We start from the raw sequence: 23,571 nt of genomic DNA on the forward strand, positions 1-23,571 counted from the left end.
GCATTTTTCTTACTGTGTTCACGTTCTTAGCTCTCAAAACAGCATCGCTTTTATGTTACTCAGGTGTGACTTGTCATGAAAAATCACACCATAGATCCTGGACGCCTCCAGATTTCACGGTCTGGAGGGATGGATGTCAAAGGAACCTCCCTGTCCCTTCCCACAGCTGGTGGTAAATTAGAAAGTACCAAAGAAGCACCAATGGGTTATACATGAAATTCCTGTTTTATGCTTTAGGATATCCCCCCAGCGCGTACAGGGCACATTTGCTGAGAATAAGTGATTTTTTCCTGCAGGCATATCTGTTTCCATTCATTAGGGTTACATGTTACACTGTTTTTTCTTTTGTTTTTTAATAGAAAGTAAATATGTGCATACCTTCTTGCCTGGTCTAACACACATGTATACACACACACACACACACACACACACACACTCACACACACACATTTTTGAACGGCACTGCTGCTTAAAAACTACCCACTGCAGATGGTTTAACAGCTAAAGAAAATGTGCACATCATTTACTTGCTTGCTCTCCCTCTGAATACCAACAGTTTCCCTGGATGGAGTGGTGGCCTCCTAGTACTTGAACCTCTTCACAACACTAATCTGTAGACACACAAAAGCTCTGCAAGGGAGACAGCAGAAATCTCACCTCAGCCTCTGAGAATTACTTCCTCAATGCTGAGATCTTTCCCTGCATCTGTCTGGCCCCCAGATCCTTTTTCTTTTCCAATTCGTCATGCTTTCCCCATTGGAACATCTCAAACCATTTTGCATAAGCTACAAGATTTTTCTTCTTTACTCACTCTAGCCTAAAAGTTTCCCTGCTTATATTTAAGTCAGATGCTCCTCCGGGGCTCTTCGCTGTCTCTTGAACTTCTGATTCCTTTCCTATTTCCCTCTACCAAGAGCCCCCTCTAAAATTCAGGATCACACAGCTAGGAGCTACAAGCTGAAATGAGCTGGATCCCTCAGCTCATTCTGGACCAGCTGCCTTAGAAGATCTTCAAAAAGCATTTCCATTTTGAACCATCCTGGTACTCTGCAACAGCAAGAGGAAGAGGCGAGTTGGAAAGGCCCCTGAAACTTCCCTTGTTCTAGCTGAGAGCGTCAGGGTTTCTTCGTAAGTCATCCCCACGTTTCTAAAAGTTGAGTTCCTTGAAACTCTTCTAGAGCACTGATTAAAATGGAGACCCCTGAACACAGCCCGACACCCCCAAACTTCCCAGCCATGAGTCCTTGACATTTGAATTTTTGAACTGAAGTATGTATAGTTGATTTACAATGTTGCGTTAGTTTCTGGTGTACAGCAACGTGATTCAGAGATGTACACATATATAAAATATAAAAAAGAATGTATATATACATATAGACATTCTTTCTATATCTTGTCCATTATGCTTTATTATAGGATACTGACTATAGTTCCCTGTGCTATACAGCAGGATTTTGTTGCTTATCTATTTTATATATGGTAGTTTGTATCTTCTCATCGCAAACTCCCAATTTATCCCTTCCCACCCCCTTTTCCCTCTGGCAATCATAAGTTTGTTTTCTATGTCTGTGAGTCTGTTTCTGTTTTGTAAATAAGTTCATTTGTATCATATTTTAGCTTCCACATATAAGTGATACCATACGGTATTTGTCTTTCTCTGACTTACTTCACTTAGTATGATAATCTCTAGGTCCATCCATGTTGCTGCAGGTGGCATTATTTCATTCTTTTTTATGGCTGAGTAGTATTCCATTGTGTATAAACATGGACCATATCTTCTTTATCCATTCATCTGTTGACGGCCATTTAGGTTGTTTCCATGTCTGGCTACTATAAATAGTGCTGCTATGAATATTGGGGTTCATGTGTCTTTTTGAATTAGAGTTTTCTCCAGATGTATGCCCAGGGGTGGGATTGCAGGATCATATGTTAGCTCTATTTTTAGTGTTTTAAGGAACGTCCATACTGTTTTCCATAGTGGCTGCACCAATTTACATTCCCACTGAACAGTGTAGGAGGGTTCCCTTTTTTCCACACCCTCTCCAGCATCTGTGATTTGTAGACTTTTTAATAAGTTTCAAGCTTAAGTGGAAAGTTGGAATATCTCTGCATTGCCATTTGCAAAGTCCACTGCCAGACTTTTCTAGCTTTCAATAGCTCCATTATTTTCCTTTCTCTTTCTACCCCTGTGATCATACAGTCTTATAAATTCTATGTGTCCTGCTCACAGAAATTTGTAATTGTTTAATATCTCTCATTTCTTCTTTTCCCAATCTAATACATCAAAATCACCTTTATTTTCCTGAAGCAGTGTTTTTCTTATATTAGCAGATATTAGGAATACAATAAACATTTTATCAAGAAACAATAGGGCTTTGCAGATAAGATAATCCATACCATTTTTCTAGATTCCACATATATGTGTTAATATACAATATTTGTTTTTCTCTTTCTGACATACTTCACTCTGTATGACAGTCTCTAGGTCCATCCACGCCTCTACAAATGACCCAACTTTGATCTTTTTTATGGCTGAGAAATATTCCATTGTATATATGTGCCACATCTTCTTTATCCATTCCTCTGCTGATGGACATTTAGATTGCTTCCATGACCTGACTATTGTAAATAGTGCTGCAATGAACATTGGGGTGCATGTGTCCTTTTGAATTATGGTTTTCTCTGGGTATATGCCTAGGAGTGGGATTTCTGGGTCATATGGTAGTTCTATTTTTGGCTTTTTAAGGAATCTCCATACTGTTCTCCACAGTGGCTGTATCAATTTACATTCCCACCAACACTGCAAGAGGGTTCCCTTTTCTCCACACCCTCTCACATATGGATACCAAGGGGGAAGGGGACTGGGATGAATTGGGATATTGGGATTGACATATATACACTATTGATACTATGTATAAAATAGATAACTAATGTGAACCTACTGTATAGCACAGGGGAATCTACTCAGTGCTCTGTGGTGACCTAAATGGGAAGGAAATCCAAAAAGGAGGGGATATATGTATACGTATAGCTGACTCACTTTGCTGTACAGTGGAAACTAACACAACATTGTAAAGCAACTATATGCCGATAAAAATTTTAAAAAAAAGAAAAAATAGGGCTTGCCATCAAATATTTTAAGTTATTTCTTATTGTTCTGTGGAAAAAATGGATTGCTTTCGCTCATATCATCGACTATCTCCTGTGCTTTGCCATCTCTGTACTTTTCATTTTGCACATCCTGTGTCTAAAATAGCCCCACAAATTTTGTGCCCAGACCCTTTCTGTTCTCTGGGTCTGTGTCAAATCCCAACTTTTCTGTGAAATGTTCTTTGATGACCTCACTGGGTAATAATTTCTCTTTCTTCAAACTTCGCTCTCTTTTATTTGTGAGCAATCTCTCTCTGATTGCTCATTTGTCATGTTTCATACACAGCTCGATAATTAGGATGGATAGTTTACTGAGCATCTCTGTACCACAGACAGCGATAGGTTTCTGACCTATATTTTAATCTTCACCCAGCAAGATAAGTATCATTAACCTCATTTTACAGTCGGGAAACAAAAACTCTGGGAGTTTGAATAACTAATCCAAATTACCCAGCTACAGAGAGGAAAAACACAAATCTTAACCCATAATCTCTCTCACTCCAAGGCCAACTCTCTTTCACCAATCTGAGCTGAATAACTATGGACTTCGCTGACACAGCAGAACAGCAAGACTCTGCAGATGGAGAAAAGGGATTGAAGCCATGGCTAGAAGAAACAGCAAGTTGGAATAAAGTCACTATCAGCTTCAAGTGCAAAATGGAATGTAAATGTTGCCAGGGCTCAGATCAGGACAGTACCTGTAATATATCAGGAAAAGCACAGCCTTTCCTGAGCCCATAGTCCCAGGTTTTAATCTATATCCCACCAAAGAGGAGCGCTTCATAGTCACATATGTTTGGTGAATTGCAACCTCCTCTAACTGACCTCTGAGCCATGTTGCCCAGTAAGGTATTAAAAGACTGAGAATCTTTGGCAAAGGGACCTGTTTAACTTTTTAGCCCAATGTCCTCCAAAAGAGTTCAAAACGATTTTATTTTCAATGTACAACTATTAATAGACTGGAAACATGCTAATACTGCTGAAAATATTTGGAAGCCACTGAAATACTGTGTTTCTTTCTCTTCTGACCCTCTCTCTCAGTCCCAGCAGTCAGCGCCACAGCTGAGCTGGTTCAGCTAATTAAACTGGAATCTCTGAGGAGTGGCACCCAGGCAGTTCTGATGTGAAGCCCAAATTGGAAACTAAATGCTGAACCCAATCTTTCTGAATCTGCCCCATTTTGCACCAGCAGCCCATTACAAAATTATAAGATATATTTCAACAAAGACCAGAGAGCTTATGTTATCATACTCTGAAATATAACTACTAAAAAGTTTTCACTTTTCAAGAAAACTTGAAATGATTATTAGTAACAATACTTTTACCTCCACCTATTGAGGTATAATTGTCAAAACTGTATAGGGTTAACAGGTACAATATGATGCTTTGATACACACATACACTAAAAACGACAGCATTTACTGAAATCAAGGTAATTAACATATCCATCATGGTACACAGGTTTTGTTTTGTTTTGTTTTGTTTTGTGGTGAGAACTCTTAAGATCTCTGCTCTTAGCAATGGAAAACATGAGGCTCCTCAAAAAATTAAAAATAGAACTAGCATATGATCCAGCAATCCTAATTCTGGGTATAAGACCAAAAGAAATGAAATCCGTATCTCAAAGAGATATCTGCATTCCTGTGCTTGTTGCAACATGATTCACAATGGCCAAGATATGGAACCAACCTAAGTACCCAGCTATGGACAAATGGATAAAGGAAATGTGACACACACACACACACACACACACACACACACACACACACACACGACTATTACTCAGCCATAATAAAGAAGGAAATCCTACCATTTGTGACAACATGGATGGACCTGGAGGGTATTATACTAAGTGAAATAAGTCAGAGAAAGACAAATATTGCATGATCTTACTTATATGTAGAATCTAAATTAAAAAACCAAGTAGAACTCATATAACCAGACGGCAGAATGGTGGCTGCCAGGGGCTGAGAGCAGGGGAAACAGGGAGATTTGGTCAAAGGGTACAAATGTCCAGTGGTAAGATAAGTTCTGAGGATCCAATATACGGTACGATGACTAGAGTTAGTAATACTGTATTGTATACTTGAAACTTAATTAATTATTATTGCAATTATCTTATTGTCCACTCTCTGCACCACCCACAAACACTCTAGACCCTCACTTCTTGGTCTGGTCCACAGACCAGCGACACCCACATCACCCAGGAACTTGTTGAAATGCAGAATCGCGGTACCTTCCTCAGACCTCCTGAGTCGTAATCTGCATCGAAAGAAGATCCCGGGTGATTCCTACACACAATAAATTTAAGAAGCATTGGACTAGCAGATATCACCATTTCAGGCACACGTTACGCCCTTGAAAAAGTTTTCTAAATAGATACATATGTACTTCGGTACAAATTCTATGGTTCTCACACTATATTTTTACTAAGTTGTAGACTTTTAGTAGTATGATGACCTGGGGACTTCCCTGGTGGCGTAGGGGTTAAGAATCCGCGTGCCAATGCAGGGGACACGGGTTGGAACCCCGGTCCAGAAGATCCCAGTGTGTTTTTAAAAGGGAAATTTATTTAAAAGTGTTAATTTAAGTGTAATTTTGCTTTCTGGAAAAGACCACATACAAAAAGAGAGAGGTGTGACTATAAAAAAAAACAAGAACAAAACACAAATATATTGTATTGTGTGAACTGAATTTATATTCCTAAAGGGGAAATCTTTCCCACTGCCTGTAACACTGATAATTTACAGGAAATGTAATCTTCAGTAACATCAGGTAAAGTGGTTGGGCTTTCCTATGACAGGAGAAATATCACAGCAGAGTTGAGGTTTCTGACATGTGGTATCTGCCCTGACTTGGTAAAGAACCACACTCTGGGACTCTCTAATCAGTTCCATCTTTAGGGACCAGGAATGTTTTTTTTTTATTCTCTTCGTCATCCCGTGGTCTGGTCTTTTTGCATGTAGTCCTGGTGTAAAATACTACATTTTATCCACAGCTACCACCATTAAATAAATCATATAAATTTCCTATGTCCAAAATATTTATTGATGAACATAGTTTAACTTCATCAACTGTAAATATCTGAAATTCTAAATACTGATTTCAGCCAAAATGAAAGCTATCTAAGATGACCTGCTCTGATGGTGTCTCAGACATCTGTGAAGAAATATGGAAATGAGACACTTCTGGGCAATGAAATGGCACCAGGGTACCTACTAAGAAACCCATCACAATCCTTAGGAGGGAGATTGCAGGGCACAGAAGTCTTCACCTGGGGTATATGTTTGCCTGGTCGTGAACTGGGGATAGAGGACGTGGGAGATTGAAAACAGGCAGCAGTTTCTCCTGGCCCATCAGGGACAGCCTCCTTTCCTCCTCAAGGCAACTTCCAGCAAGAAAGACTCTTCTTTCAGCACCTACTACAGACGGTACATTTCAGGTGAAAACGGAGGGAAATAAGTGCCTTGAAAAGTACACCTGATTGGAAGCTGGCTGCCAACGGGAGAGGGAGAGAACGGAAAGGGGGTTTGCGTAGGCCTTGTGGACGGGGGGGTCACCTAATCACGAAGGTAACGCAAGTGTCATCTGGACGGTGCGAGGGAAAGAATGTCTCAGACCAGGTTACAAATTCCCCGTTACACAGACTTGGCTGTGATCAGACAAATTTCCCTATTGAGTCTGGAGGGTTTGGGATGACTGGGGCTGGTCATTATTTTCCCACCACCTCTCATGTAAATGAGTCAAAGTTGTAGATGGGAAGCCTTAACATTTACACTGTTGGCAATGTCTTTACGGTATGCCCCCTTTTAGAAGACTTATAACATCCATTATTGTATTTATACTCACAACTATACATGACAAGTAAGTTAAGATTTATTACCTTACCTTATACCTAATAACACAGAAAAAGAAGACTGTAAAAGAAGGGGTCATGATGTCTCCACCATGGAGTAACAGGACCAGATGTAGACTTGAAGCGGCCTCACGCTTCCCTTGGTGTTCAATGAGGCCAGACAGAATTGCAGTCATTCTGGGATAATACTGGAGTGTAACATACTTCTTTAATAATAAAAATTTTAATAAAAGTATTTTATTTACTTTTATTTTCCTGACTTAAAAACAGTACAGAAATATCATCTTGATATATTTGAATAAAGGAAGAAATATAGCTTGGGGCTGTCTCTGTTTCAGTCCCTGCTCTGCCACCTGGCAGCTGTGTGGTAAGATATTTAACGTTCTCTGAGTTCATTTTTCTCGCCTATAAAATGGGGATAATAGTATCTCAAGTAGTGGCAACTGATTACATTTGCCTGGCACACAGCAATATTTATTGAATATTATTATTCAGTGTAAGGTTTTCTTAAAGTAATATATTATTCAAAGAAATTTTTAGAGAAAGATATTTTGAGTACAAGAGGGGTTTAGGAAAGGGGCTGTAATAATATCATATTAATTATGGCCTTAGGCCTCTGCACAGTAATGTAGAGGTTCAAGAAAAGTAGAAATTCATATGCTGTTGTATACATATATATACACACCTACGACATTTGTTTATGTTATGCTCGCTCCACAGAAAATGCTGAGGTGCGAACATTCCAATAGGTTTGTGCAACGTAATTATTAAATTTAAATTTAAAACGGAAAACATAAAAGAAAGGAAACCAATTATTTCAGTTGGTGGTCACGGGGCCATGCTTTATGGCCCCGTCCTCCTCAGGCCTGAAAAACGCCATCGTCTTTCAAAAAGAGTGTGACCAGACTGTACTGTTAACATGAAGGGGGTGAAGGGTACGGAAACGGAAAAACTGGAAACAGTCGCCCCGCGGAGGTGGCGGAAGAGACGGAATTCAGGGCCGTGCAGGTCCCTGGACTGAGTTCTGGAGCAGAAAAAGGGCAGCAGGGAAAATTCAGATCAGGTCTGTAAGTTAGTCAGCACCAGTGTTAATTTCTTGGTTTCCACGACGACACTAGGGCTGTAGAACACGTGATTGTTAAGGGAAGCTGGGCTGGGTGATATACCAACTCTCCGGGCTGGTTTTACAAGTTCTCTGTGAAATGATTTTAAAATGAATAGTTAACAAAATGAGGAGGGAGCGGAAGGGGTTTCCTTTCTTGTACCCTGGGCAGGTGAACAGAAGGACTGATTTCAGGGCGTCTCTGCTCTGTGTGTGCCTCAATAATCCGTCCTCATTAGAAATGAAATATACACCAAGTCAGTTAGCAATTAAGTGACAAGCTGGATAAACATCATAGATGTTAACTGACCCTTCAAGGGTTCTCTGAAGCTCACTCAGCTTCGCCAGTTCCTTTGAAGTTCTGTTTTGGCTTCAGCAAGTCACTGATCAGATTGGTTTAATGGTGAAGTTGTGCCTGGTTAATGGGAACAAAATAAAGTGTAGTTACAAAACGACTTTTTGCTCTCTTATATGTAATCTTGCATCACCCAGACATGCAAAGGGGTAGAGTCATGTTGGTTAGTGAATGACTGAACTTAAGCCTTAAAAAATATCATAAAGTAACAGATTTTCTATTGCTATAAGAAGTCAGCTCTAATCTAAATCAGCCAAGAAGCATTCTTGCATTGATGATCCCTGAGGTTTTCCAGGGAGGCAGATATAGAACTGTCTGCCCCACTGGTGGTACTTCTTCGAATGTTCTACCATCCATATGTCAATTTAACGTTGGTTAAATTGGGCCACGTGGGCCTTCCCTGTGGAGGTTGGTTCCTGAACAAGTGTGCAAGAGACACAAATGTGCTATGGTGAAGACAGGGGTGCATTCAGTGGGGCAAAGTGAGGGGTGCTTGCCGGGCAGAGGAGAAGGCCAGACTAGAGGGCAAGGTGGGCCAGGCTCTGAAAAGCCTTGAATGACATGCTAAGGCCTTCGGGTTTTATTCCGATGGCCCATGGCTCAGTCACTGAAGGTTTTTAAGAAACTGATGCATTTAAGTAAGTTTTGGGGCATATTTTAAACGCATTTATTAGCCCTTGTTTTCTTTCCTTCTCTACCCTATACACACACTCCCTGCTATGAAATGGGGTAGATAATTATTCCCAAACATGAGTGCATGTTTTGAAGACAGCAAATGCTCTCTTCCTCGTTTCTCGTCAAGACTCTGTGATGTTCTTAGGAACATCCCTTTAACCATCATATCTTAATTTAGAAAGCTTAGTAACTTAACTCTGAAATAAAATCAATTTTCTGCCTCCTTGATATTTCCGGACTTAGGAGTTAGATGCTGCCCCATCAAATCACTTCAGAAAGTAAGAACGTGTGGCTAGCTTTACTGTTAACCAGGTTTTTAACTGCAGGAAAAAACCGTAATTACTGGACCACGTTGCAAAGACAACTAGGCATGACAGCTCTCTCTTAAAGGAGGGTACTGATAAGAGGCCAACCTATCTAAAATTAGAACCTGATGAGTTAAAAACAAATTCAGCCTCATCTGATGTACACAGAGTCGATTAGGCTTAAGTGATGACACCCCGGCCACGTTTAATACATGGATAATTTTGGGACTTTACATCATCCACCGCTTTTAGACTGCCTCTGCTGTAGCCATGGCAACCCTTACATAAAACATAGCTGAGTTGGTAATTTTACTCCAAATGAAATGAAAATAAGGCTAATCCTATTATTGTTCTTAACAATTTCCCAAGTAGCTTCTTCTCAGAGTGCCCTTGCTTGTATAGTCCGTCTTTTAAAAATAGATTATTGGAAAATCATACGTGTGTGTGCACTCTCTCTACTCACAGCCGTTAGCACTGTCCTACTGCCGCTGCCGTGTAACCTTGTGCCTGAAAGGAGGTGTATCCACCTACACGGCCACTTAGTATTTTTCTTGCAATTCGGGGATGGGTAAATCTTTTAAATGTACCAGTTTAGACCATGAAACATTTCAGAGGCAGTCACTTGAAAGTTACGGTTAAATAATAGTCTTGAAGATAAGCCCTATTACGCATTTGTATAAATCTGAGAAGGTAACTCAAGTGATCCTGTTTTGTATTGTAAATGTGCCCGTGTGTGTTGCAGTACTGATTTAGGAAAACCGTCTTTTCCTTTTCTGCCTCCACTGAAGAGCCTTCTGTTGAATAGGGGTCCTATGCCATGTCAGGATCTTTCTAACTGTGATAAACACTCAGTGTCATCCCTGATATTGTCCCTGTTGTCCCTGACTTTCCTGATGCAGCGTGTGTGCTAAATGGTTTCTCAAGTGGCCCATCTCCCCTACGGTAGTTGTCTGCCCAAGGCTTTAGGACCCAAAGTGCAGTCCTGAAACAGAGAAAAGGGAACTTCCTGACAGGCCGTTAAGCTCAGACCTGGGTTCTTCCATTGGGGGGACGGTCTTACAGTAAAAAGGAAACATAGTTTGGGTTCAGGGGCCTGCAGATCCAGCTGCAGCTCTGCCAACGCTCCCTCAGCTTTGCCATCTCTTACCCTTTGTGCCTCTCAGTCATCAGGAGAATATAATGATCAGTACAACTCTCTGCCTGATAATGGCTGTCGAAACAGAGAAATCATGATGAACCAACAGGTAACCCAGTTTATCAGACCAGAAGGCACCCAGGGTCAAAGTCCCACGGACAGCTTTTCCATCAACTACCCAATTCCTCCCAACTGCTGCTGGATCATTGATCTTGGTATCCTGGCAAATACAGGGAGATTTCAGACAGCTGGAAAACGTCTTCCAGTCTGAATCCAAACACCAGGAAGACACAGGGCCATTTCTCTGGCTGCCACGACAATATTCTCTATGTCACGATTGTGAGTCGTTGCTATCAGGCCCCGCAGGTTGCCGTGGCCTCACCTGGCATTTCCGACAGGTGGCAATTTTAGCAGATTCAAGACCCCGTCCGAGCACATTTTTCTGAGTCTGGTATTGAAGTTGGAGGGGACCCGTGTCGGGGGAAAGGACCGATGGAGATAAAACAGAGGGGAGGAGAGGACGCAAAAGAAACCAGCGGGGATGAGAAAAGAAGAAACAGGCAAAACCAAGTCAAGTAACATTGTCTCACTCCTGGGGACCACTTACTGAAGACACGTGAACTGAAGGAGGTCTCCCTGCTCAGGGCGGTCACGTGGTGTGGGAATGCGCCGCGAGGCCTCCTGCGAGGCTCTGCGCCACCGGGACTGGCATCTCTGTTCAGCATTCCTATTTTTCTTTCAGACTTGGATATGGACATCTGAGTTTCCTTTCCTACATAAACGGCATTTGTTTGGCGAAAGCCAACCTTGACTGTGGCGTCTACAATCACCCTCCGATATGCCTACTTTTTTTTCTCTCCCCCAGCCCGACACCTCACCATCCAGGTGACGCCCATCATGTCTAGAATCTCTCACAAATAAGGCCTTTACCATGAGTCCCTGAATTTCTGAGAAACCGTCACCATGTAGTTTTGCATGGCAATGATTTTCTGGAAACCAAAATAAGGTGACTTTAGAGCTAGGAGGGTGTTGCATCACTGAATCTCCTACAGTGATACACAGAGAAAGGCACTCAGTAGATGTTGAATGAATTAATTCAAAAGCTCATTTAGGATAGCGCCTTTTTATACAAGCAGTTAAATGATTTGTCCAAGGTCACAAGGAAGGTTTGGGGCAGAACTTGGAGCAAAATCCAGGACATTCAGCTTTCAGTTTGGTATCTGTTTCCACTAACACTGATGTTACAAAAAGGTAGATAGATAATAACATAAACCAATCCTTGAGTCTTTAAATTGTATAACATGAAATAAGCAAAAGGGTAAGCTTGCCTGATCTAAAAGGATTGCTCAGATCAATGAAATGAAAAACAAAGATCACAGAGGCAGTGGTTACTTTTCTTTTAACTGAAGTAGCATTTAACATAAGAACAATAAAACTAACGAAAGGAAATGACTTAAACTATAAATATGAATCCTCTGCTTTGAGTTTTGAGTCTTGGAAAATAAAATTCAATGTTGCTAATTGGTTTAAAATGTAAAACAGTTTATGACATTTGTCAGGTTTGATATTTTTATCCTTCAGTCTCTGTACTGAAATACAGACTTAAACCTATAGAGATATTCAGAATCATTCATTTCATCTCCTCCACCAATGCACAAATAGCCAACATTTCCTCTATCCCAACTTAATTTGAACATACATATTGTCAAGTTTCCTTACCGTTCAAGACCTGAAATAGATAACAGCTGCAGTTTTTAAAATGCTAAGAAATTGAAAAAACAAAACAAAAAAAACCCAGTTCAACCCATAACAAACAACATAATTTAAAGTATACCTTAAGTCTTTAAACATTTATTCTTCGAATTCTCCCTTTTCAGTTGTACTTATAGACACAGCTAGAGCTGCTCTCACACAAGAAACACCATACACCAGAGACTGTAATGGATCTGATCAGGTTTTCTTCTGTTGCCACTAGCGCACACACCAGAGAACTGATCATCAGATGACTGGCATTACCTGTGTATCAGATTAGTATTTACGGTTTGCCTGTGACCCTCACAGGTGGTTATATGACGTGGTGCAGCATCTCCAGGGAGGAAAAGACATACACAATCACACATCTGCAGCAGAGGCGACAAACGGTTGGTGACGTGACATTTTTAAATCTCCACTGTCTAAAAATATCTGTTTACACTGAATCAGCTCCAGACCAAATCCAAAACTAGCTTAGCTCACTTAGCTGCCATCTTCTGTGTTGCTTTATAAGAATCCAAGATGAAACATGATACGTTCCAGTGCCCAAGGCCAGATAACAGCTCCGAATACCAGCACAAAGACATCTTAGAAACTTGGAAATCAGTCACAATATAGATGACATTTTAGCAGCCAACAGCGGAAGGCAAGGAAAGAACACAACTTTGTCAAGTCTGTTGTGGGAAGTGGGAAGGACATTTCTTGTCCAGTACTCACCATATGGAGGGCGCTTCTGTCCCGCTGATCTCTAAGAAGTCATATCCTTCTTCGAGCTGAAAGTCAGTGAAGACTAAAGCAATGGTGTCCCCAGGTTCTGCGAGGATGGTCCACGTACAGTCGGCGTTGTTCTCGTACTCTGAAGGAAAGTAGGGGCTGGAGATGCTGCCGCTCGTCCCCCGTAAGGTCCCTCCGCAGGCCCCCTCAGCTGCACAGGACAGAAACAAAGAAAGCGTACTTGAAAATGGCCTCGTACACAAGCACCTCCACAAAGTGTCACGCTTGATCAGTGACACATATTTTCTGAACCCCAAATAGCGACACACAACCTGACAAAGGGTTTCTCCTGCTTTGTTAGTTTAGTTCCACAGAAACAAAAGTCTACCCATTACACCGCGTTGTTAACTGAACTGCCACTATACAAAGAAGTGAAATTGTCATTTCTAAAATCTGGAACGTGCGGTTACTATACACCTGACATTCACAGACAGCTGAACCGTATCTTCGAAGGTTTCCTCTGCATCTTGGAAGACGGAAGTAAGGTGTGAGTCTTAACAGTATGTGGCCATCATTTCTTCCTTTTCTGAGAGCTGGCTTGAAAATACAGGGATCTTAAAAGAAGCAGTTGCCCTAATCTTTATGTCCTGTAGAGTTTGGAATGTGCACTTGGTTTTGAATTCCAGATAAGTTCTTGAATGATATAACGGAGACACATCAACTCATAAAGAAGTTCTGAGTAGGAAATAGTTGCATGAAAACTTAAAATGGATTATCTTGGAAAAGTGACAAGGAAAAGGTCAGTAAGATAAAATACATTTAGGATGCAAAGTAGCATTGGAATAAATATTGTTTTGAAGAGAAATGGATCCTGTAACTTTCTCCACAGAGTAAAAAATAGATGGTATTCAATTTATATAATCATCTATTATAAAATGTTATGTACGTAGTAAACTGTACATATAGGGTAGATAAATATTTGTGAAATAACATGTTTTAAGACAAGTCTGTAAATACCGTCCCTCCCTTCCTTCTTTCCTATCAGACAATCCTAGCAAACAGTATACACTTGGCCCTCTATATCTGCAGATTCAGCAAACACAGATTCTACCAACAGAGGAAGAACATACAAAAAAAATTCCTAGAAAGTTCCAAAGAGCAAAACTAGAGTCTGCTGCATGCCCACAACTATTTACATAGTATTTTCATTGTTTTAGGTATTATAAGTATTCTAGAAATCATTTAAAGTATACAGGAGGATATATGTAGGTTACACGCTAATACGATGCCACTTTATGTAAGGGACTTGAGCATCCGAAGATTTTGTTATCTGCAGGGGAACCTGGAAGCAATCTCCTGTGGATACCAAGGGACAATTGTATTTCACAATGAGGGACATCAGCGTTACAATTAGAGTGATGGACAAAGTCAGCCTGTTACCAAGATGGGAAACTTGCCTTTGGCGGCTTGTGGGACTAGACAGAGATCACTTGGAACAGATATTTACATTGGCTACTGAATAAATAACTGTGTATATAAGCATATCACACTTATATATAAAAAGCTGATACACACACACACACACATATATATATAAACTTAAAAGTTTTCAAATCCAATGCTGTGGTTGGGTGATTACATGAAATGTATTAAATCTGACGGCGAAGACCGCATAAGTGGTTTGTAATTCAGCTGCCTAGCGAACAGCTCCCCTTCCCAAGTGTTAGAGGAGAAACACTCATATCAAATTATTCTGGAGTTTTGAAACTGTAACCTATGCGCTGAAGCATTGTTTATGATTTAAAAGACCTCGAAACAGGTGTATTTGTGTGCATAATACACTATAACCATAAAATAAGAGTGAAGAGGGTAAGAAGCATACTGGGTTCTTTGGGAAAGTATCTTGGTGACCTTGACTGAACAGAGGTGATACTAAACCTATCTGACAAGAGTATGTATGCACGGGTACCAAACATCAACCAGGGACCTTGGCTGTAGCTCTAGGGCAGGGCCGTGGAGTTCCTCCCCTGCAGCCTTTCTCCCTCTGGTCGCTCAACTGTCGGAAGATCTGAGGACCTGTAGAAGGTGTCTACTGAGCTGGGGCGACATCGTGTTTCCAGGGACTCCAGGAAGTGGCTATATATTACCTGGTATAGGAATATTTTATCAGCGGACAGAGCTGTGCTGGTATCTGCAAGCTGATAGCGGCACTGATGTCGCAGCAACACATCTACCTTCTGTTTAAAAGGGTGGTTGAACTGGATAACCTCCAGTGTCACTTCCTTTGATCTAATGACTCTAAGAGTTTAGACACTAAGTATCTAGATTTTCCTAGGACTTCAGCTGAGGGCTTAAGCAGGTCATGGAGGACCACGCTTGGATGGCCTAGTGAGTGAGTTCTGTACTCACTAACTCCAGAGGAGCCTGGGATGCCCATCACAGGCGCAGCCTAGTGGTGCGATTTTATGGCTACTCTGTTGAGACTAGGAGCAGACTGTATGAGGAAGACAAAAAGAATAGAAAATGAAACTAAAGAGAAAGAAAATTAAAAAGTTGGTAGAGAACAAAAACTATAATTCTTCCAAGGCTGCAATCACCATTGGGTTTTCTCTGGTAGATATTGTAATGACCACAGAACATTTTTAAATGAGTTACAGTCAGAATTATGTCAGGCTAAACAGATGCAGGATGTATTATAATTCTTAATGCAGCATTTCAAATAAAATATTACAGAACACTATCAGGTAGTCTGACTGATGATACCTTCTTTGATAATTAAGCACATAAAACAAAACAAAAATAATTCATGCCACTCATTGGATAACAAACAATAAAAAACTGTACAGAGTGAGGTCACATGTGTATGTGTGTTTGAACATGTCTGTGTGTGTTTGAACATGTCTGTGTGTGTTTGAAAGTAACTGCAACGGTGCTTCACATGTTTTTCCAACAAAACATTTTAACAGTTTTAGCTTCTTCCCCAGTTTTGTAAGATAATTTGTTCTCTAAACTATAACATTTTACACATCTAAAACGTAATAGCATGTGAGGAAGGGTAACATAAGCCCCGTTTGAGTCTGGGAAATACACTCAGGAATAACCCAGAAACAGTGAGGGATGGAATGTGGTGAATAAATTCTCCGCCTTCTCTCCCCTTGGTGGGGAAATTTTAAACTGTAACTTACATGGAGTATCAGATAAGACCCAGAGAGATTTAGTACCAATGCCCACAAGACTAACCCTATGAAAGCATACCTCAATGGCATTCTTCACTTCCCAGCCTCACCTCCTCACTAGTTCACTTTGCTTCCTGAATCACCTCCCAAATACTTTAGCCGCATTAAGTCTGGACCTCAGAGTCTACTCTCGTGGGACTGAGGCTAGGAAAACAGAGGTGTCATGGGTACTTGATAGGACCACAGGGAGCCCGGATAGTTGGTTAAACGTTATTCGAGTGTGTCTGTGAGGCTGACCTGAATAGAACAAAAAGGTGGATTAAGAGAGAATTCACTCCCTTGGATTGACTGCCTTCATACATGGACTCGGGCTGGGACTTACAGCCCTGTCTCCCCTGGATCCAGCCTGTTGACTGCAAGTGTTAAGACTCCGCCTCCAAATCCAATGAGCCCAGTCCTTTCATAAATCTCTTTATATTTCTCAAAATCTCAAAAAAATAAACCCCTCAAAATCATGTATGATATTTTATTTACTTTTGTATCTCACCATATATTATTTTTAAAGTGCCCAATAAAAAATACTGACGATACCTGAACTTTACTAGAGCAACTGCTGGTATCTCGATGGACCCGAGGATGAAGCTGACACTCCTATGACCTTAGCCTTGGGCTAAGGCAATGGGTTACGTCCGCTGGTCTTTACAGCGCTATGCAATAGACTCTACTGTGGTTCAAGATGTGTTTACTGATTTTGCTTTTGTTGTCATTTGTAATAGTAAGACTAGTATAGCAGCAATAGTAGTAGTGACAGTTCAGAGTTCAGAGATAAAAATCTCTCCATCTAAAGGCCCCAAGGAACACAGAGACACAGTATCATATATCCCCGTCCTAATTTTTAACTACATCACCAATTTCCAAGGTGATGGAAATTTTTAACTACATCACCAATTTCCAAGGTGAAAATATGAGTTGTCCACAATCATAAAATATTCACTCATATCTCTTTTTCAGTTATCTGCTCGGGAAATGTACATGAATGAAGACCCTGCACTTTCTAGGAGGTACCTACACCTCATCATTACAGGTGTCTCCTATAATAAAGAGCAGCAAGGAGAAAGCAAATTCCTTTTTCAAGTTATTATAAAGAGATAACACTGAGATCACACTTCTCAACCTCTCCACCACTGACATTTGGGGCCAAAGAATTTCTTGTTCTGAGAGGCTGTCCTTTGCATTGTAGAAGGTTTAGCAGCATCCTACCCTGTACCCACTGATCGCCAAGATTATCGCCCCCATTGTGACAGCCAAAAATGTCTCCAGACATTGCCAACTGTTCTCTGGGGACAGAACTGCCCCTCATTAAGAACCAATTATTTAGATGAATTTAATTAGTGCTTTTTCCAGTTCTTTTCACTGGTATTATATAGATCCTTCTAAACAAGAGGAATTAAAACCATATTAAAATGCTGTGTAGTATTCTTTCTTTGAGTCAAGATAAATCATTCATTGGATATTTGACCTATTTAAACTTATTAAAACATAGGAAGACTATAAATATTTCCCCTTAGATAATATGTTTATTTAAAGTAATTTAAAAGAATTCTAGTTACTGCAATAGTATTTGAAAATACTCTCATTCTGGTACACTTTACACAGTTTTTTGATAAATTAATTAGGAAATAGTTATTAAATGTTCTAAACTAAAATGTTATCTCTTTAGAAAAACCGAAAAATCAGTATAGATATAATAAATTTATTGTTGTTCTTATTTAACATATCTCTAACACTAGGATTCGTATTTTGATGGAAAATATGTGTGACAAATGTAATTTAAATTATTTTATATGACAAATTATATTTTTAAATACATAAGTTTATAATTTCTGAGATATGTTTTCACAAGGCAGGCCTCACTGGTTATAAATCAGTAACACTGCAAAAACACAGTTAAACTAAACAATTTAACACTTTTCCTCTAATTATTCATAAATAAAATACTAAAATCAAATGCTTTACTTGAAAATTAGATATAGAGATTTCAAAACTAGAGATCATTAGCTAGATTTATATATATATATAACATATATATTACACATAATGGCCACAGACCTTTGGAATCATCTCTTAATGCTGTTTACACACACACACATACACTTACAAGCACACACACAATAGTACTGAAAATTAAATGATCTTCTTACTCTCATCTTTTCTCTGGAATCTGTTTCACTCAAATTAACCAGACTGATCCTTTTAAAATTTAACTTGAATCTTAAAAATTTCCACTCAAAACTGTTAAACTTTCCGTATCCCCACTCGGAATAAAATCAAACCCGACCAGGACCTGAGAAGCCCTAGGTGATCTGACCCAATGCCCCCATCTCACGCCCACGTTGCCTGGCCTCTGTGCACCCCACCTCTCCTCATCCCCCTCTAACCATAGCCTGCGGGGACCACAGCCAAGTGCGTCCCTGCCCCAGGGCCTCTGCACTCACCGTCCTGCCTTCCGGTCTGTTCATTAGTCCCCTTCCTGGGTCCACCTTCTCTGACCGCTGTGAATGAACTGGCAGCTACTTTGGACCACTCCCTGTCTCTTCATCCTGCTCTGTTACGTCTTAGCACTTTGCTAAGGGCGAAGCATTGAACCATAAGCTTTACGAGCTTGCCTTTGCACAGGTCTGCTATTCCTAGTAGGCGGCCTGGAACCCAGTAAAATTCCCCCCCCCACCCGCCTCATTGTGTGAATGACTCAGCATTTCCTGTACATATACCAGTTACCTGGAGCCTATACTCAGTCACCTTCAGTAGGAAAAATGGGACTACAGTAATATATATTTCTGGGCCTAAGCATGGCATCAAACTATATCATTTCTAAGAGTAGAAATAGAAAAGTTAATTTATGTATAGAAATAGGAGGTATTTTCAACCATGAAGTTTAAAAAAATAATACTCTACTAAAAACAACAGCAAGCCTCTAAGCAGAGAGGTATTTCAGACGAAAATTAATTGCCAAGAAGAAGGTTTCATCGTGGTAGCAGGTCCAGGAGGGGTTTAGCTGACGGCTTGTTTTGCTTTGTTCTCATCAAGTAGCTAAGCCACAAGTCCAGAAAAATTATTTTTATTCTCAGCAGAGCAGTGGGGAAATTTCTAGAAGAATTAAAGCCAAGGCAGGCAGAGAAAGCAAAATAATCAGTGCAAAACATTAAGAAAGGGAGATTATGAACAATCTTCCCGGAAACTGAAGAATTATTTCAAGCTCCATAAGCATCTGATGTAAACTTAAAAACCACATATAAAAAGTAAAATGTATTTAAAAAAATAAGTAACCATTAAAATAAACTAAATAATTCTGACCAATATTTAAATAATATAGTTATATGAACATAATGTAAGCTTCTTTTATCCCTGGATGTTCACAGCAGTACAAATGTATCAAAAATTTTACTTGAACATTAATTTTGCTATATCCAGAGCAATGTTTTGTCTGGAAGCTGAAAAACTGGAGGGAATCTAATTAAGTAAATGCTATTTAGAATTCCATCATCTCCCCCCATACACCTTTTTTTACACATTACGCAGAAAGAAAATGAAGATAGGTTCGAAACTGCCAAGTAAATACTTGACTGTAAAAATTAGCACACAAAATACTTCTTAATAAAATGAAGCATACAGGCCTTCCCTGGTGGCGCAGTGGTTGAGAGTCCGCCTGCCGAGGCAGGGGATATGGGTTCGTGCCCCGGTCCGGGAAGATCCCACATGCCGCGGAGCGGCTGGACCCCTGAGCCATGGCCGCTGAGCCTGCGCGGCGGGAGCCTGTTGCTCCGCAACGGGAGAGGCCACAACAGTGAGAGGCCCGCGTACCGCAAAAAAAAAAAAAAAAAAATGATGCATATAATATTGAGTCACTTCACTCTATATTTTAAAAACTGTGCTCCTAGGACATCCACATGTAGGAGTCACAGGTTACAAGTAGCAAATAAAGTCAACTGGTTGGGCTTTGTTCCCACACCAAATGTCTCAGAGCAATTATTTCTTTAAGTCCATGTCCTATATTGAATTTTCAAAAAATCTTACATTTGGAAAAAAAAACATTCTACAGCTTAAAGGAGTCTGAATGCCATCAAGTTAATCCACGAAGCAGATAAGGTTTTTAATAAAAGATGTGTTTGAACCTACTGATTTCTGTAAGTGGGGAAAATAATTCTAACTGTAAGCAGAAATCAGAGTGCACTATTTCCCCTAAGGAATTTCAAAACATTAAAAAATTTTCATCCTAAACTGTAAAATTATTATAAGCGTTGCCTGGGTATAAATGCTGCTAGGAATGTATCTTAAGGGCATGATTCAAAATACAGAATAAAACATTATTTAGAGACATACTTTGCCATATTTATCATAAAGAAAAATTGAAACCAACTAAATGTTTAACAACAGATAAATCATTAAATAAAGTATGTTGCACCCGAACCAAACCATGCAGTGTTTACCGAGCATTTGTAACATTGCTTCAACAAATTCCTGACCTAGAATATTGAATTTATAAAATGCAGGGTATACAGTGGGTTGTATAGTTTCTTCTCAATTTTAAAAATTGTATGAAAAGCATCCAGGAAAGAAAAAAGAAACGCACACACATTTATAATGTTCAATGTCTAATACTAGGCAAGAGTCTCTAATATACCTTCCCTAGGGCTGTGTAGAATATTGGTACGTACAAGTCAGACTGTCTGGGTTTGAATCCAGGTTTTCCCACTTTTGTGTCACAAGTTCTCTTCTCTGGGCCTCAGTTTGGTTATTTATAAATGAAGATAATAATGGCATCTATTCACAGGGTGGTTGGGAAGGTTAGACAGACCAATAGCTGTAAAGTGCTCAGAACAATACTAAGGACTCAGTAAAAATAGCTATTATTTTTTTCTCCCATCTGGCATGCAGTGATCACTCAATGATAGTTTATTTAATTATTTTGACCATTGTATCACTGCTTTGAGTAAAACTGCCCTTCCAAGTCTACACACTGTTTTCACCAGGAGTTTAGCAGCTGCTTCAGAAGGAGGGGAGAGTCACACAGAGCCCAGTCACCAGGAGGCAGCCTCCTTCCCCAGGTTTCCACTCCTCCTGGGGCTGGAATGAAAGGGGGCCCAGATCTTTTGCTTCTGTTCTTGTAGCCTCACCACCACCTATGTCACACCTGAGACCATCAGGAGATTAACCTCTTACACCCTTCATCCTTAGGTACTGAAGACACTGGAGGTGAACGCTGGTCTCCTAGGTCACCCCTCATCCCCTCAGACCCTCATTCGCTCAAAGATCTACAAAGCTCACGTGTCTGACCCCTACCTCTCCCAAGTTCTTAAAACCCTTCTGCTAAGTCCTCTGAAACTCAAGGTCAACTACCAGCAGAACTTCCTGCGTCTCAGCCACTTCTGAGGTACCCCCTCACTTCTTCCTCGTGGAAGCCGGCTGTCTTCTGAGAACGTTGCATCATGAAATCCTCCCCAAGGTCAATGTTCAGCATCCACAGCCCAAGTACCACTGTCCCTAGAGCTGGACTACATGCCCACCAACACGCATCTCATTACGACTTCTGGACCACGTTTGTTCTTTCCCCAGCGTGGAGTCTCTCGTCCTCAGAATCCAACACCTTCTTCCCTGGAGTCATCTACAACATCCCCTGGGCAGCCCCACTAGTCCTTGCAGATGTTTACTTCTGGCTCAGTTTCTCCAGCTCTACATTTGTCTTGATTCTTGCTGATTTCAGTATCGAGTTAGATCATCTTCTGAATATTGGCCTCTCAGTTCATTCGGCTCCTCTTCCAAAAACCTAACCCCACACAGTCATTCATTCCCACCATCACCCTTCATCTTCTCAATACCAATAAATGATCATTTTCCAGAGCTGCAAGGTGGGGTGTCCCATTCTCAGACCTCCACTTTCTATATTTCCAGGTCACTGCCTCAAATACCTTAACTTCAATATTTCTTTGACACCGATAGACCTACAGTTCCCTGATCTTGACATTTTTTCACTTCCTTCCCCTCAGGCCCCTCATGTCCCCATTTCTCCCCTTGCCATCCTCAGATTTCATGGCCATCATTTCAGTCATTGCCTTGGGTCTGCCGTAACTCCACTGTCAACACCTTAGACTCAAATCAGGGCAAATCCACATTTTCTCCCATGGTAAACATGGCTGGAGAAAAACCCAAAACAAAAATACACTAATGGGTCTAACTTTAAATTAAGGACCACATCCAAGTTGGCTTTCAATGATGACATTCCTACTTTATACCCTTCATCCATTCAGTCCTCTTTCAGGGGGAATGACCATTTTGTACCCTCTTCCTCATTCACCTGCCAGCATCTCCTACCACATCCTTAATACTACATGGTGATTTTGTTTCCTATTTCCCTAAGAAAACAGAAGCAATCAAAAGAGACATTTTACAATCTATTGACACCATATTTGATCACCTATCTGCTTTTCTGCTCATAAAATTTCCTTCCTATATGAATGGTAAACACTCTTAACCTAGGGTTAATGCTGTCTGTGCTCTTGCTTTCATCCCTGAACAAGTTTCTAAGCCAAACCTCCCAACAAATGATCATTTACCCTTTTTATTGGAGAACTGCTCTCAGCATACAAACATGTTACAATTTTCCCCATTCAAAAACGTTTTTTAAAAAGCAACTATCTTTTGATTCCACATCTATTTTCCAGACTCCATATCTACCTTTAACTTTATTTATAAAAATCCCTCTCCCAGCAACACATCTCAAGAAATGTATATAGTTGCAGTCTTTAATTTCTTCCCATCCTCTACTGAACCCACTTGAGTCAGGATTTTGTCCTCAGCGGTCCACAAGAACTGCTCTTCTCACGTCAGCCACACCAACAAATCCAATGGTCAGTCCTCAGTTCTTACCTTATACAACCACTCAACAACATCCCACAGTTATCCATCTCCACCTCCTTGAAGGACTTTTCTCAATATACTTTTAAAACTTTCTTTTATCTTGAAATAATTGCAAATTCATAAGAAGTTGCAAAAATAGTCCAGGGTGATTCTGTGTACCCATTTTCCACCAATGATGACATCATACAAAGGTATAGTATAGCAACAAAATAAAAAAAAAATGACACTAGTGCAACGTGTACATATGCTTTTATTCACTACTACTTTATATACTACACACATGGATGCCTCTAATCTTATTGACCATTTCTTCTCAATCTCCTCATTATTTTGATTCCATCTCCCAATCCTTAGTGTAGTGCCCAGTATTCAGTATTTGGACCTCTTTTCTTCCTAACTGCATTTACTACCTGGGTGATCTCATCTAGTTTCAGTT

General features: G+C 40.3%; 1 protein-coding gene across 5 annotated transcripts in view; it reads right to left on the reverse strand.

Moving 5' to 3' along the window:
• The window catches only part of LOC307179631 (CUB and sushi domain-containing protein 1-like), a 958,766-nt gene that overhangs the window by 55,222 nt on the left and 879,973 nt on the right, over positions 1–23,571 (reverse strand). For 3 of the 5 annotated variants that reach the window (XM_079909051.1, XM_079909052.1, XM_079909048.1), the window contains exon 5: positions 13,048–13,255. In XM_079909051.1, coding sequence (XP_079765177.1) covers positions 13,048–13,255 — 208 coding nt within the window. Of the gene's footprint in view, positions 1–8,131; positions 8,524–9,247; positions 11,351–13,047; positions 13,256–23,571 lie in introns of those variants that run through there. The other 2 variants (XM_079909050.1, XM_079909049.1) reach the window with 2 other exon arrangements.

This window comes from Stenella coeruleoalba (genome assembly GCF_951394435.1).
Source record: "Stenella coeruleoalba genome assembly, chromosome: 21".
Taxonomy (NCBI): Eukaryota; Metazoa; Chordata; class Mammalia; order Artiodactyla; family Delphinidae; genus Stenella; species Stenella coeruleoalba.